The sequence below is a fragment of the Amblyomma mixtum genome, chromosome 5, assembly GCF_055824585.1.
Source record: "Amblyomma mixtum isolate Tamu chromosome 5, ASM5582458v1, whole genome shotgun sequence".
Classification (NCBI taxonomy): Eukaryota; Metazoa; Arthropoda; class Arachnida; order Ixodida; family Ixodidae; genus Amblyomma; species Amblyomma mixtum.
Window position 1 is genome coordinate 2,297,394 of NC_143016.1, and position 17,325 is coordinate 2,314,718.

General features: G+C 46.2%; 1 protein-coding gene across 2 annotated transcripts in view; it reads right to left on the reverse strand.

Moving 5' to 3' along the window:
• Positions 1-4,003: 4,003 nt before the first annotated feature.
• Cdep (Chondrocyte-derived ezrin-like domain containing protein) overlaps positions 4,004-17,325 on the reverse strand; it is a 58,901-nt gene continuing 45,579 nt past the window's right edge. For both annotated transcript variants that reach the window (XM_089543015.1, XM_089543014.1), the window contains 10 exons: positions 17,056-17,106; positions 16,925-16,983; positions 15,693-15,764; positions 14,450-14,518; positions 13,363-13,544; positions 12,518-12,618; positions 11,435-11,586; positions 10,856-10,963; positions 9,623-9,768; positions 4,004-6,543 (listed from right to left, as the gene is read on the reverse strand). In XM_089543015.1, the coding sequence (XP_089399141.1) occupies positions 6,501-6,543; positions 9,623-9,768; positions 10,856-10,963; positions 11,435-11,586; positions 12,518-12,618; positions 13,363-13,544; positions 14,450-14,518; positions 15,693-15,764; positions 16,925-16,983; positions 17,056-17,106 (983 nt within the window). In that variant the 3' untranslated portion in view covers positions 4,004-6,500. The remainder of the gene's footprint in view (positions 6,544-9,622; positions 9,769-10,855; positions 10,964-11,434; positions 11,587-12,517; positions 12,619-13,362; positions 13,545-14,449; positions 14,519-15,692; positions 15,765-16,924; positions 16,984-17,055; positions 17,107-17,325) is intronic.

A 17,325-nucleotide genomic window follows, 5' to 3' on the forward strand; every position in this document is an offset into this window, starting at 1 on the left:
ATTCTCGGCTCGTTTTCAGTGTACAACGACGACGACGGTCACACTAGTCCGACAACGGCACTATCACGGTGAACAGCATCATGTGATTATAGTGAACTATCCAGTTCACTTTAATATTGTAGTGGGACAAGTTTTTTGGCTAAACGACACCGACGAATCCGATCGGCGGACGGTCAGCCCATGTGTCCGCTCTTTACTTCTATATTACTCTATGGTCAGCCTTCATATGCCCTCGGGAGTTCGGCGGCTGAGCGAAAACACGCTGATGAGGGGACAGTGCGAATACATGCGCGCTTATACATTATCCGTATTGGAAATAAGCGAAACGAACGGCTATATTTCACATGTGCACACTTGGACACTCGATAGCGATAACCACTTGGCAAATTAATTTCAGTCGACGACGACTCCGTTCCCTTCAGCGACGACTAGGCCTAGCGAATCCGCAGGGTTGGATCGGTGATTGCGGTGGTTGTGAAGAATGAATTCACAAGTTTTAGCGAATGCAAATGGTCAACGAGTGTAGTTTTGACAACAGGGACATGAAATCAACTATTGCTTACATCGCAGGACGCGCATACGATGAACGGGAAGCGGCGGTGTGACACGAGCTGCCGCGAGCAGTGCTTTACGGCCAGCAGCAGTCGTCGCCGTCGCTAGGTTGTAACTAACAAGTTAGGCCATTTCAGTTAACGCGAACGGTCACCAAACATACTTCTGGATAAAGTAGCTTAAAATAAAGTACTGGGCATGTTGGAGGAAGCCGGGAAAATTAGCGAGAAGCGCCGATCATCCGATGTCAACAACCCGGCTGTCAAGTGTTTCTCAGGCGAGCGATCGTGTCGGCGCTTCCCACAGATTGTCGCACTGCGTAAACAAGCACGCGTACAACCGGTACAGAAGAGAAGAGATTATTTAATAGAACTAAAGCGGATATTTCGTTTTGTGTCTTGCAAACGAGCACAAGCTGTTCATACGAAGCGATGTAAACCAATGTAAACAGCAGTATGACTGCAGTCGTCCTCATCGGCGCACTCCTGGGGAAATTTCATGCTCACGCGGTAAATGTTCATTGGTGTACTATTATCTGCAAGCACTCACCTAGACGGAACACGAACTATTTGCTAAACAAACAGCAGAAAAAAGCGAGTAGCGGGTATCGAAATGAACAGCCACAGAGCCGAAAGCAGTCGCGCGGCGGTGGGCGGGGCGAAGAGACGGCGGCGGCGACGGCTATTGGTTGGTTCGGGCTGCGTTCGCGTTTCGAAGGCATTCCAAAATCTGGAATGTCTCCGCGGAGCTCCTTCGACTGGAAAGTCATTCGGTTGGAATGAACAGCTTGTGCTCGTTTGCAAGACACAAAACGAAATATCCGCTTTAGTTCTATTAAATAATCTCTTCTCTTCTGTACCGGTTGTACGCGTGCTTGTTTACGCAGTGCGACAATCTGTGGGAAGCGCCGACACGATCGCTCGCCTGAGAAACACTTGACAGCCGGGTTGTTGACATCGGATGATCGGCGCTTCTCGCTAATTTTCCCGGCTTCCTCCAACATGCCCAGTACTTTATTTTAAGCTACTTTATCCAGAAGTATGTTTGGTGACCGTTCGCGTTAACTGAAATGGCCTAACTTGTTAGTTACAAGCTAGCGACGGCGACGACTGCTGCTGGCCGTAAAGCACTGCTCGCGGCAGCTCGTGTCACACCGCCGCTTCCCGTTCATCGTATGCGCGTCCTGCGATGTAAGCAATAGTTGATTTCATGTCCCTGTTGTCAAAACTACACTCGTTGACCATTTGCATTCGCTAAAACTTGTGAATTCATTCTTCACAACCACCGCAATCACCGATCCAACCCTGCGGATTCGCTAGGCCTAGTCGTCGCTGAAGGGAACGGAGTCGTCGTCGACTGAAATTAATTTGGCAAGTGGTTATCGCTATCGAGTGTCCAAGTGTGCACATGTGAAATATAGCCGTTCGTTTCGCTTATTTCCAATACGGATAATGTATAAGCGCGCATGTATTCGCACTGTCCCCTCATCAGCGTGTTTTCGCTCAGCCGCCGAACTCCCGAGGGCATATGAAGGCTGACCGTCCGCCGATCGGATTCGTCGGTGTCGTTTAGCCAAAAAACTTGTCCCACTACAATATTAAAGTGAACTGGATAGTTCACTATAATCACATGATGCTGTTCACCGTGATAGTGCCGTTGTCGGACTAGTGTGACCGTCGTCGTCGTTGTACACTGAAAACGAGCCGAGAATTTCGAATGCGTTTGGAAAGTGCCGTGTAGCACCGCGGGAGTCCGTCGAGTTCGAATGCCATTCCAAGTCTCGAATGCCATTCGACTCAGATGTCATTCGAAAGTACCCGTGTAGCACAGACTCTTTCAGACGTCAGGCAGCTACCATGGCCGCGGCCAGTAAGCCGCGTAGCTCCGGCGGATCAGGAAGCTCCGCCCCCGGGGGTGGGGCTGGCGGAGGAACGCCGACCTTCCAGCGTGCAGAAAGTGACGAGAGGAAAAGAAAAGGCGTGAAGGGGGTGAAATTCAAATTTTGACTACATATAACTCAGTTTCTACAAGGCGCATTCAAAGAAAAAAAAAAAAAAACTTGCTGGGACATATTCGTGAAGCACAATCCTTCAACATCCCAGGCATACCACAACTTTAGAAGAGCCCCTTTCAGAGCCCGTTTCCGCCACATGGACCAAAACCGACTCAGGGAAGCCATCTGCAACAAGCCTGCCCAACTGATTACGAAAGCTAGCTTGCATCTCATGCTCACACGACTTACGGAACGAGGACTCCTCCAGATGGCCGATATGTATTCAATGGACAACCATTGGACAACCACTGTCATGGCTGCCATCTGTGCCTAATGTTAAAAGCAATGGTGGGCAATATTTGAGGCAACAATTTTGGTTCAATGGGTACCCTTCAACATCGTCCATAACTGAAGCCCCATGCGTGACTAACTAAAATGACATAAATGAGTGTGAAAAGGAGTAATGCTAAAATCAAAGAACTACAGGTGACTCTGAAGTAAGCTTACGGTAGCATTTAGTTTTCATAGAGTCCCTCGCATCTTGTGCCAGCAGTGGCAATGCCATAATAATTTTTCAGGCAACAAAATTAGGCTTAATTCGATTTTCCAACTCTCTCTTCAGGTGCAGGAACAGGGAAGATACAGGTGTTTAACTCTAAAAACGGGTCATCAACTAGATATACTAAAAATTTGCCACTTTTTGTGATGCAATAATAGTTCAGCAGTTTGAAAAACGTAACTTGCAGCAGTATGTTGATATCAGCACCCAGGATAACAGGAAGCATATCGCATCACGTCGAAACTTATTGTTTATCTCCAACACAAGGCTCCCTTCGCACATGCAAGGTCCTTTGTAGCTGCACAAACACTGCACACAGCACCACATTAAACCACTGGCCTAAGTCGTTATGTTCATGTAGGAAACGCAAACGCAATGAGAGTGTTGCAAGCTACACCAGGATAGGGCCTGCAGGTACGAGTGCAAGGCACACAAGTCAGAGTACACGTTCCAACGAAGTCACATACTGTACTTTCACAAGATGCAATGGGAAGATTGGCTGTGTACCATCAGTCTAAACAGCAGAAGCAAGCTGCAAGTTTTTCCACAGCAAGACCTTGCAAATTTTCTAGGCATATGTGAACAGTGAATTTTCAGTTCGAAGCTAATATAAGGTGATCCGTTATTTTCTTCGAATAATATCGAAGCGAAGTGAATATTTTTGAACTGAAACAAATGATATGATTAACTTTCTGTACTTTTAAGTGGCACCACGTCACGCATCCTACAGTCAATGTAAAACCGTGAATAAAATTTCAGATGTGTAGCAACTAGCTACCCAATTTCTCCGACCTCATTAGTACAGGATACTGTCACGCATTCATACCACTGCTGGACGTCAATTACACTATGTGAAAGTCGAAACTGTGGTCTAAATATGTGCAATCAATCAACCGATCAATCAGTCAATCAATCAATGTTTTAATTACTTCCATCAACATCAAACGTTACAGAACAGTTTGGACCCGTAGCCAGGGCCCGCACATATGTCATAAGTGGTGTACACCAAATCGAAGATGTGGTATCCCAAACTTCTGGGACCAGTCCTTGCATAGGTTTGGTTCGGTTTATGGGGTTTAACATCCCAAAGCGACTCAGGCTATGAGGGATACCGCAGTGGAGGGCTCTGGATAATTTCAACCACCTAGGTTTCTTTAATGTGCACCGATATGATATGGTACACGGGCCTCTGACATTTCGCCTCCACTCAAATGCGACTGCCATGGCCGGGACTAAACCCTTGTCTTCTGGGTCAACAGCCGAGCACCATAACCACTGAGCCACTGCTGGGACCTTGCATAGATCATTACTTGGGGAGAAGGTACGTCATCGGCACATGCCCTCCGCCAGATGCGTCACTGCGGAAAGGCGTGGGTGCACTTACCCATGGCATGCGCTTTCTGACCTGTAACTTCATTCTAACATGACAAGGTAGCAGCAAAGCGCCACTATGCTGAAACTGAGTCACTGCATGCATAAGATCATCGACTGCCTCTTCCAGTAGCTTGGAAATTCGGAGCTGAGGTGGCTTTTTTGGCTGAAGTTAATTTATCAACTGCATGAGTAATCCGCACAGAGTCCCAATTTTCGGTCAACTGTATTTCACAGCCAATTTCTTTTGTTTTCCTAATTACTGGCTTTTTTTTCCACATTTGCGGACCTTGAAATAATCTGAAAACAATAGTGATTTCTGCACATCGCTATTCACTTACAAGTCTGAATCGAATACTGCATTATCTGTTTCAATATTCGAAAAGTTTGGATATCTGCACAACCCTAATATTTTCAGGTGAAGGTCTCCTCACTTATAGCACCACAGAATGAACAAGCTGTATGAACTAAAAATTAAGAGGGCTGGAAGAACATACATGGTGACATGTTGCAAAGAGAAGAGGGTATAAGCCTGCTGACGCTCCTTCGCAGTGAATGTAGAAAGGAAGCTGTAACCATTTCCCTCTGTGAGGAATAGGCCAATCATTGCTTGGGAGCTAACAGGCATGCGGAACACACTCCTTTCTGCCTCATACTAAGTCTGGATCGCTTTCTGCCCAAACTCAATCCTCTCAGGAGGCACTTCTCTAACTGGCGGTATTTATGCATGTGTTTTGGCTCATAATGTGCCTTGCTGTTTGCAGAGGCTGTGAATCAAGCATTGCAGCCTGGCTACACATGCATAAGCAGTGCCCCCGTGCCCAGTGCTGTTGTTCATTAAGTGTTCTTGCAGTGCTCTTGGGCTTCCATGTTGGGAGTGCCGACTGCGCAAAACCTGTCACAATGCTGCACCAAGAAAAGTTCACTAGTTTGACAGCCGATGCACGACTGGAGGCTTGACAGTTTTGGCAGTTGCTCACTTCTTACTTTTCGTTCATGGCCCTATATCCGGTTCCCTAACTTATCTTGACAGAAAAAAAATGCACTTCACAATGAGATGCCTGCCTCAACTTTCGGTGGTCCATTCGTGTTGATCAAAAGATAAATGCTTAAAGAAGTTTAAAAGCTTATACATGTTAGTATAACATGTTCCCAAGTGTGCACTAGTAATTTCTGAAATGTAACAGTGACAGCAAACACAAGTGCGTGCAGATCAAGCATGAGATAATGGCTGCCAAGCGTCATACAGTCTCCCTACAACTCTGTGAACATGCTTAAGCTGCTCTAAAGACTCGCGACAACAAGCAGAAAAATCCAACCACACACTGGCACAAAAAGCACCACAACCGACGAGATCCGGTGACTGCAAGTCACAAGCTTTTCCTGTACCAAGCATAGCTGCCGGTGGATTTTGACCAACACCAATTTTCGGGGCAGTTAGATTACCACTGTAGAGTACTTTGAAGCACCCGACAATTGACTCCTGAGTGCTCTGGTGCCCCTGCACCTTTCATGGTGGAGGGCCTAAGTTTACACAGGGCACAAATCCACACAAAAAAGTAATAACACAGAGGAATGCTTAAGAAACCGCCCTTATAAAAATAATGATTATGGGATTTGTCACATGAGCACAAAATGTACAAGCTGCTGAGTCTAAGGCAGGCAATAAAAGTGTATTCAGACTTTTGCTTTCAGTGCTTTTCAGACTAAGCAGTTGGCCTTACTTTAGAAAGCATGAACTGTGCGTTGCAAACTGGTGACATGCCATCCCCTTTTGGTCTACGAAAGAGCTTGGCAGCACTTATGTCTAGCTCTAGATGGGCTGCAGCGGAAGCCTCACAGGATGTTTCACAGTCTGTCTAAACTCCACCGAAGACACCACTTGCTTTTAAGCAGTTTGGGACAGCATTGCCTTCCCTTTTTACCAGGGTTTTCGGACACAGTGAAATCGCGAAATAAACAGCCGTGTGCACGTCTCAGGGCAGCACACAATCCTTGGCTGCTTTGCCGCTGCTTTCGATGCGCTCAAAGCTGCTTCACGGCGGCACTGCTGATCACATGTATCCACCTGCAAAGTGGCATGCCAATGGAGACACCATTAGTCAATGACATTTTAGTGCTTTGGTATTAACCAAATGAGTGCTATTTCAATAAACTAGCGTATATACTCACGTAATGAACCCACTCACATAATGAATCCCCCCTACTTTTCGCCTCGAAAAATGAGATTTTTTTTTTCTCGTGTAAAAGCTGTGTGCCGATCTTCAGGGCCACATTGGAGCATGCTCGCGTTATCTCGGCGCAATTGGCTGGCACTGCTGACGATAACAAAGTCGACAGATCGCGATGTGATGCAGCCAGCTTCTTTTAATGCGAGATACGCTGGCGGGGTAGCTCAGTATTCTGGAGCCCTTCACTACGGCTCTTCTTCCCTTTGCTCACAGCACAGCTCGGGTGACCTAGTGAGAGTGGCAACTGCCGCATCTTTCCTTACCATAACCGCATGATTATTATTGTCTAATGCCAGAGAAACGCCGAAGATACGAGCGCAGGTGACGCGGAAACGAAACTTGGCGACCGCGCGCTTTTGCCGAGGATGATGATGATCTTAAAGGATCTGGCTGCTTAGCGCCATCTGTCAAACGCAAAATAAAACCTTGCTCATAGCGCCATTTGTGCGCAGCGGCAGTAAAACGAAGTAAAGACAACGCATTTGGACGTCAGCCACTCGCCATATTGCTGGAGCTGAGCGAGCTGCGAACAGACATCGCCGTAATTCCGGGTGGCCTAACCTCAGTGCTGCAGCCACTTGACGTCTCTGTCAACAAACCATTTAAAGACAACGTGCGGCGGCTGTATGCTGAATGGATGGCAGCGGGCAACCACGACCTGACACCGACTGGCAAGATACGAAGGCCCACCATCGACATGCTTTGCCGATGGATTTTGGAAGCGTGGAATTTATTACCCCCAATGTGATCGTCTGCAGCTTCAAGAAAACTGGAATCTCAAACTGCTTGGACGGCACAGAAGACGACGCGTTGTGGGACAATGATGACGACGACGACGAAGTTGCGAGCGACGCGAGCGAAAGCCTCGACTCGGAGAGAGAGGCTGAGTGATAATGCGAGACCGAGCCAAGCAGTGCGTGAAATAAATTTTTTTATTCACATCGCACCCGTGGTTTTTCTATCGAGGTAAGGCTGCGATTGCATTTTTTATCGATGTTATGATATAAAATTGAATCGCCCGAAAAATTTAGAAAAACAATTTTTCCCGCAACCCCCCTCCCCAACTTGAAGTCAATTTTTCGGGAAAAAAAGTGGGTTCATTACGCGAGTATATACGGTATTACAGCACTTGGCTAAAGAGCAGAGAAAGAAGCAAGGTGACAAAAAGCTTCAAGTGTGCAAGGTCAGATTCATGGACTAATGCACAAAGTGTATGCAATGCTGATCAACCAACGATATGTCAAGCAAACTATACAAGTGCTATAACAAAATAAGGACAAAATGCTGAAAAACAATAGATAACTTTGCTTCTGAACAAATCCAAAGTTCTGGCAGTAACCCCACCCACCTTAGTACACCATTCACTGCTAACATAACAAAGATGTTTGCCATCATCCATCAAAAAGAATATGAGAATGTATCTTATTAACCCAGAAAATAAAATGGTCTCATTTCCAATAGTTAGGTCATAACAGTGAACTCCTTAGAGTGGGTCTCCACAGGGATTAGAGAACTGAACTGTCGCACCCCCAATGAAAAGGACCGAAGGCAGGAATAAACAGTTTCGGTGCCGATTTTGGGTGAGATAATGAGTGCCGCAGGCTGCCCTGGCAGTCTGCCAGGCATGTTGGCATGCCAATCTCAACTATCATTTGTACCTCAAAATAATGTCTAGCTCTTAATCACCAGAATCCGAAATATTTTGTGCATGTTGCACGTTTCAGGCGATATTTTTCTTTCACAATATGTGCAAAATTTTTGGACGCTTCTGTCGCGTTCACAAACTTTTTGTATTTTATAATTTTTCCCGTAAAATAAAATTTCACGCTCATGTTTTAAATGACCATTCTTCGCAAATATCTTTTTTAGTAACTATCTATCTATTTATCCGATACTTTATTTTTCAATGAAAATATTTCGAGAAAAATCTTTTGCATTACCTTCGAGGATAGGCAGTTTCTATAACGAAGAAAGTATTTTTTTTTGTAGCACAAACTACAGATAAAGTTTAAGGCACTTCACGCAATAAAACAAAGAACACTTTCAATATTTTGAAATTTTGTTTCTATGTTATAAACATGACATATAAGTAGTTTCCATAGTTTCCTTTATACTCTATGTCTGACAAATAAAGCTGTATATTACAACCAAATGTTATACAGTATTTACTCATGTACTTTGAAAAATTTTTTTTCTAAAATTAAGGCTTCAAAAACAGGGTGCACAAATTGTGCGGTGATTTCGCGAACATGTCCTAAAGAACTCTACAAAGGTGCTAGAGTTGTGGTTTGGGCTAGTTGGTCTTGTTGCATGGCTTGAGGTGGTTGGTAGTTTGGGACCTGTTTTGTTAGCTTCTGTGTTTGACCCCGTCTTTTTGTGATGCTTCCTCTAGCCATGCTACAAAGGTGATAACGCGGAATGCATAAGCACACATAAGTCAACCCTACAACTCATGCCTCTCGCTGGCTAAAAAAGATTTGACTCCAAATATAAGTCGATGCATACCCCCCCGTTTAAACTAAAAAAAAAAAAAAAAACCTACAAATACTGCTAACAGTCTTTTGCGGAACCGCGCACATATAAAAAGAATATGCAAAGCAGCTTGCACCCCTTAGCAGTAGCTTAGCTACCCAACAGAAAGATGTATGATGGCTTCTGAGGAAACAGCCGAAACTAGCTACACGTCATACACTCACTCCCCTCTTGGCACTCAGAAAGATGATGTGAGGAGTTGGCACCAAAAGCACTGTACAAAAGTAAACCAATAAAATGCTGCAATACACAAGTACTGCTGGTTATAATCCAATGCAGTTTGTGGTTTCTGACCTTTTAAACTGCTCTAGAAATTGCAATAAATATGTTTATTCCTAACCTCAACAAAGGATGAAAGCTGCGAGAAAAGGACGTGGAACCCACCTCTGAAATGCGTATTCACTCTCTGCACGGAAGAAATAGACGTGGCTGCGGTACTGCAGCTTAAAGACGTGCTGCTTTCCCATCTGGTCACCAGGCAGCGCCACCACATAGCCCAGCAGAGGGAGGCTGGCCAATGGCACCGACTCCTGCCATGGGTAACACCAGGTAGAAATTACTCTCACCAGTATTGGTCACAAATACCATACAGCCAACTATGAAGTCTCATTTTGGGAACGTAGCTGCACCTTCAGGGAGTACAAGCAGCACAGGCCAGCCAATCAGCCAATCAGGGCAACTTTGGTGTTTTTCTACATCCCCGGATTTTACTGAATCTTTAATAGTATGTTTTCCACAACCTTCTGATCTCTTGTGCTGAATTTCACAACCAGGCAGCATTTTGTTGAAGTGCAAATCAATTTTAAAATTCCACATTTCGTGGCCTGTCTGGCGATGATTGAGAGGACATAGTAGTAGCGCTTAAAAAACAAGGACGACAGGGTAGAGAAAGACAGCACAGGCGCTAGACATCAACTGACTTTATTCTCGAGAACAACAACGAATTTATAGGCGACATATACCCTGTCGTCCTTGTTTTTTAAGCGCTACTACTATGTCCTCTCAATCTAAACACCAACTAGCCCAGCTGTCTGCCTTAACTGGCGATGATATTAGTTCGATAGTAGTATTAGTTGATGAATACTATAATGAGCAATGCACAGTGTGCGAGAATGCTTATATTAGTATGATTTCCAGAAGAGGGCTTGGTCGGGATGGTTGGCGCAGGTTGCTGCTTGTGTCCACGTTTTTCTCTTCCGTCCTGTCTGTTAGCACTGTTCAATTGGTTTCCATCAATTAATATGATAGTATCATTAGTTGAAGATGATGACGATTTGCAATGCACAGCGCGAGAGTGTGTTGCAGTTTAACACAAGGCATGATTGGCTGCGGTGATAGCCTAGGGCTGTGCAGTGGCCAGCAAAGCTGATCTTTTCACGGTGTCACGGGTTCGCATCCCAGTCGTGGCAATGTTTACTTATTTTTTTATTTATTTATTTATTTATTTATGGTCTGACTCAGTTACACCAACAGCACCGACACGGCTCAACCCGCAAACGGGCGCTTAAGAGACGAAATTTGAGTACAGCTCTTCATGTATTTTCACGCCACCAGCCTGCATGGCTGGCAGGTGGCAGGCCTATTTACAAGCTTTGAGAGGGAATGACAAGCCCGCACCTGGAAGGACTTGTAGAAAAACAGGCAGAAGTTGCTGAACACCACCCACAGCTTCTGCCACCCGCTGCTGTTCTTGAACTTGCGAAGCAGGTAGCCACTCAGGTAGTGCTGCACAGTAAGACTTTGAGTCAAACTGCAGTTCGGCACCTTTTAACGCCTTAACAGCATACGCATTCTACATCATTTGTTTTGGCTGCAGATTCAACAATGTGTTGCTTTACGAGCTGTTAATCCTGCAGTAATGGGCGTTGATCTTTGCACATATCGTGATGGCACACCTGTCTGGAGTATTGTTTCTGCTGTCATCATTGTTCTCTTTAAGCACCCCGAGCACCCCGCAGACATAACGATGCATTTCGCCGCTGCGACCTCGTGGCTGGTAACGGGCCACGCTGTCTGTCTGTCCCCCTCTCCGTTACTGCTGTGCAAATTACTGCTGTTCACCTCCCAGGGCAATAGGCTGAGATCCTAGACATAGAAGCTTTGCACACTCTGGCATCCCCAGAAGCTTTTTGAAACCAGTGCAGAGAACACTCATCACAGCAACACTGTTGCCGGAGGTACAATGTGAAGGCTCACCAGGAATGCCTGCTGGTACTGGTATCGGCCAATGCTGGTGTTGCGGTGCCAGCATAAGTGCAACGTGGTTGTGGCATGAACTGGGCTCTGTCCCAAGTTGGTAAGCCGTGGACCGTCTGCTCCTGAACGGTCCAGCCGCTCATCTGATGAGTCTGCACAAACCGCGATGCCTCGCTCAGCAACAACTCATGTCAGCATCCCCATCAAAAGATCAAAGGAAAAAAGGTCCTTCCTGTGCAAGGTGCTTTTGTGCAAGCGATGATGACCACACAGCAGCCTGGAGCACCGTTTCCAGGCCCATGAGTGATAAGTGCTTCAGCCATGCTACAGTGGCAGCTGAAACCTTTCCCAACAACAAGGCACCCACCAAATGTGAGAGTGAACACACACTATTGAGCAAAAATTACGCTTACTGCAATGTAAGCAAGCAAAAAAATAAAAAAAAAGAAGAAGAAACGCAGAGTCACGTCTCTGTAGAAGGTACCTACATAAGCATGCATGCCATAAAATAATCCTTTTCCACTTTGGTGTAATGTGGTACATAACCACAGTTTCTGGACGGTGGAGGCTCGTAGGTCAGAGATGCAGTTTTAATGCAATGATGACGATGTATTTTTTTTATGGCACAAGGGCAGCTTTGGCCAAAGAGCACCACAGCACAAGACAGTTTTCACGATACAAGGTAGGGTCAACAACCTATTTCCCAAGCATTTAGCCCCAATAAGCCCAGCACCAGACCAGGGGAAAGCTTGTACCCCTTATGTCACTAGTGGGTATCTGGCAGCTCCGGGAATCGAGCCCAGCATCTCCTGCATGTGAAGCGGGTGCGTAAACCACTAGTGGGTGCCTGGAGGAGGCACCTTTCAGGCCCAGAGAGTGCCCTGATCCAGTCCAATTGGCTAGGGAAACATGCACACATGCATGCACCCAACAGAGACCATAGCTCAAGCGTTCAACCCCTGCAGCTGGGGAGAGTGCCACAAGTAGCAAACAGATGCTTTTGATGGAAACATGTTTTCCCACTTGGTGTGTTCAGTCGTAGTGTTGCTCTTGCCTAATGCAGTGCAAGTGGAAGAAGCTTACGGCAGGATTTGAGGCTGGTGTAGTAGAGGCCCTTGTTGTCCCGAGCCATTTCAATGTAGTCGCCCAGGTCACGCATCCATCGCTGCCGCTCTTCCTCAGACCTGCAGCCACCGGGTCCATTATTGGGACATCACAAACCACCCCTAACCAAGAGTGAAAAGTGTGCCCTGTTTTCTTTATTCTTGGGCATTCCACCTGAAGCCTCCATCTTTATGCCATTGCTGCCAGTCTGGCGAGAAAGATCAGCCAGAGGTTTCCAAGCATTTCACACTTGGAAAAACTGGCGGGTTCTTGAATGTACCAGGGCTTTTTTTTTAGCTTAGCACCTCAAGTGTACTAAACAGGTGCCCCAACACTAGTCCAAGAACCATGACTGCGTTGAGTAGAATGAACAAAACAATCTGGTCATGGAGCCCGAGCGAGAAAATGCATCCATTCATTACACATGCCAGTGGGTTTCCAGCAGCATCCAAGACACAAGATGTGCACCCTACCACTTGCTTACTCGAGAAGAGTGTAAGCACATTAAAATCAAGAGGGATGTGCTAGACCTGCAACACCCGCCTCCCGAAGAGCAGCTGAAACCATTACAGTTGGCCAATGGGTAAGGCAATTTAATTTTTAAATCCTTTCATCCCTAGAGTACAACATGATTCCTTTCATTCCTCGAGCGCCTCACAACCACGCTATAGGAACACTTGAAAAAAACACAGGCGAGGCTACATTCACATTGTGGACTTTTGAAAATGATGCCAGCAGAAAATGCACAATTTGAACTGCACCACTCTGAATCGAGACAGCCACTAACAATGACTGGCACCAATGTCCCAAGTAGAAAGCCTCACCCCGCAGCCACCAGGAGGGCCCGGTTGGCGGCATAGATGGTGAAGCGGAAGGCAGCCTCCGCCTTGGGCTCCGTCTCTTCCACCATGAGCCCCTGCAGGGGCAGCTGCCCATGCACCTTGAACTGAAGTCGGGGGCCCGCAGATGATGACACGCGGCTGGCATAGATGAGCACATCCGAGAACTGCGCACATAAGTATTGGGACTATATTTGCAGCTTCTTGCCATGCCTCGGTCAAAGCAAGTTTTGTGTGCCAAAAGTATTTGAAAAATTTGCTTCGAAGTTATCCGAATAAGACTGCTTCGAACTGGAAAACCACTATTCGCGCAAGCCTAGTGTTGATGCATGTGAGGCTCTGCCGCACTCATCTGTGTCCTGCACAGCCCTCAACCATGGTTGGCTCGAGCAGCTTCAGGTCGCATTACAATGATAATGGTACGTTTTCTTTTCTTCTAAAGGTTCTAACTTCCATCCTGAATTATAATCAAGCAAGCCTGGTGCATGCATACTTTCACGAACCAGTTGCACTATGAATGGGATGTCCATCTTCCACAGTGGTGGGCCCAACAAGTTACTGTCCAGAAGGCATGTTTCACACCAGTGGCCCCCCACCCGTCTTTTCGACGCAGTGCTGCCACTAACACCGAGCAGCTTCCATGCACCTCTCTTCTTCCATTCCCGCTCTAGCTCGCAAATCAAGACAAGGACACGAAAAAATTGATGTACATATATACTGTGGTGTCTATTAAAACAGGTCTATTAAAACACAGAGAACCTCTTAGCTGAGGGGGACAAATACTGGTGAAGTTCACACACATGCATGCACACACACACACATGCATGCACATACACACACGCACAAAACAAATTGATGTGCATCCCATTATCAAAGTTTTTTCCCCCCCCCCCCCCAAAAAAGCTTCACAACCAAACAGCGAGGCTAAGGATGGAGCAGTGCTGTGCTCCGTCCATGTGGAGCCACTGTAAATGTGTACGCTTCAAGCAGATCCGAACCGAGAGTACAGCAATGGGTTGTGGACGCTGCTGGAGGCAAGCAGTGAGGATGCCCAGAGGCCATGCGCACGCACCAGAAAAAACATCCTCTGCTGGTAGCCCTTCCTGGACAGCTTCTGCAGGCAACCTTCTCGCACAAACTCCTGGAAATAAAGACAGCACATGCTAAGCCCCTTCCAGACTGAATGCACAAGAGGTCCATGAGGCAAATAAAAGAGGGCCCTGAACCTGCCCAGGAATGTGTTCATGTTTAAACACTCAGCAGGTAGGGTGCATCACCATGACCTATGTGGCATGAATGAAAAACAAATACTCTTGCTTCCTTTTATGATAGCAGGCTTTTCCATTTGCGTCACCTCACAGCAGTGGGCATTGGGCCGCCACCCATGAGGTAACACACATGCCATTGGTAAATTGCCATTGGTTTAACATCCCAAAGCAACTCAGGCTATGAAGTACATTGTAGTGGAGGGCTCCGGATAATTTCCAACACCTCGGGTTCCTTAACGTGCACTGACATCACACAGTATGGGCCTCTAGAATTTTGCCTCCATCGAAATTCGGCCGCCGTGGTTAGGATCAAACCCGCGTCTTTCGGGTCAGCAGCCGAGCACCATAACCACTGAGCCATTGCGGCGGGGCGCTTGGACATGTGGATCAAGATTTTTGCCTGCCAGCATCCGACCCTTGTCAGTGCCTCCATTATCATTCTACGTCAACATGCGCAGAGTACTGTGCACCAGGACTCCAGGTGGTGACACAGTGCAATCAGGCTATAAATGGGCCTCGCACTGGCTTGGCAATCAATGGGCATGGTTGCGTTGGAAGCATGCGGAGCACTAATCTGTTGATCAACCTTGTGCAGTTCTAAATATAATGGTTTCGCATTCTCGCAAGTAAGCAGTCTTCAAGTGTCTCCACTGAATCCCCACCCCCCCATACAAAAAAAAAAAAAACACGAACAAACAAACGTACAAACAAACAAAACTGAAAAGCATAGCTCAGTCAAAATCAAGTAAGTAAAAACCAAATTCTAAAATCACTGCCTTTATCGAAAGGCACGCACAGGAAGACAACTGTGCACGTGATCACCAACAAATAATTAGAGACCCCACCAACGTGGTTTTGCTGTTTGCCAACTTCAAGAAGTTTTACTCCATTTCCTGTGCTAAACTAAATCTGCAATTTCTTTTCTTTAACCAACAACATCATGCCTAATACTGTCAATATAAGCCAACATTTTTTAACTTCAAGTGCAATCATGTGACATGCTATGGCCAGTTATTGGTCCTTTCAATCGAGCACAAAGGTACAGACCCTGCCTGGCTGAATCAGGTTGTCCAGGCCCACAAGGTCACGATCCAGCTCCATCATCTTGATGCGATTCTCCTGTAGTGGTGAAGGGACATTGTTGTAAGACAAGCATGAACCGTTGCACTTCCGCTGAGGAGGGGATGTGAAGTTTTCAGGCCACGTGAAACGCAAAAAATGCTGCGATGATATAGACACTTGTTAATTTGTTTTCATCCCAACTCTTGAATTAAACAATGTAATTTCATGAAACGTACAGTTAAACACAGCCCTGTGCATAGCAAATTCCAGTGCAAAAAATATCTGAGACCCATAGCCACATAATAAAAATGGCTGCAATAGTTATATTGACACACAGTGAACACTTAGGTATCAACTTGAGCTCGCATACCTAGACCAAAAGTTTCTCATGTCCCACGATGAACCCCAACAAGTAGTGCGTGTCAGCCTCTGCTTATTTCAGACGGAGAAATAATTTGGCCAATGTGATAAACAACAAGGTTGGCACAGCACACAGGTCGTGCTGTGAACCAGAGGGCCAGCCTGCACTGGTGAAAGAAGCGCGCCACAAGGCACCACTGTGCTCCTTTGTGCTCTGTGCCACCAAACTGCAAGAGTCCCAGGCAGGCAGAGAGGAAAGTGGCTGGGAGGATGCCTCAGTGCTCGCTTGGTATGCATTGCTAAATAAGGTTAGGGTAAAAACATCATTATATTTTATAATGCACGATCAGGACACTAAAAAATATAAGTATTCTAATTCTCTCGAAACTCTTCCTCAAAATTTTTCTGCGCTTATACAATTTGCATGCTAATGAGGGCTTATTGCACGCATAGACAAGTTCTCGACTGACGAAAGTGCTGGATATCATAACTGCTCAATTTGAAAGGTTATCGACTGCATGCTATAACATCTTTGAAGAACACATAGATCAAAGTTACCGAACATGTAACCATCCATTTTCAAGCTGCGCAAAACATAGAGGACAGATGAAGTTTGAAAATGAATGAAAGGGACCAAGTAGCCAGTCGTAAGACACTTGAATGTAACCACCAGTGAGAGGGGGTGCCTTCATGCGAACTATGCGCCAACAACAGATCCTGTGATTCTAAGCACAACAACCGCTCCAGGAATTCGAGACTAGGTCCTCTGCAAAGGCGGAAGGTGCCAGCCAACTGTTGCGTTCCCTTGCGGACATACAAGCACACCGATCTGGGCACAACAGGCGATGAACACTCACCAGTCGGTGGAGGGCTTCTGCATGGCACCCTGTGAACCTCCTGAGCTGCTGCAGCACATCTGGTCAGGCCACACACACACACATACACACAGATGTGAAAGCAGTCCAGAATGACGGAACCAGCAGCTTACCTTGGCTGGCAGTCAAGTCTGTATGGTTTGTCGCATAACAGCTGAGCAACCCTGGAGAAAAAAAGGAAATTCACAATGAGCAAAGCAGGAAAATATGCTGGAGCTATGCAATGGTAACATGATAATGAAGGTGGAAGGGCCTCTCTGGCAAAAGACAACCAAACCAGTGGTGAATGGACAAATCAAGTTCCTAACACCTGCTGAAGGTCAAATTTTACAAACATCTAAAAAGAAAAACCACTGAGATGGACAGGTTTTAAAAGCTACGAG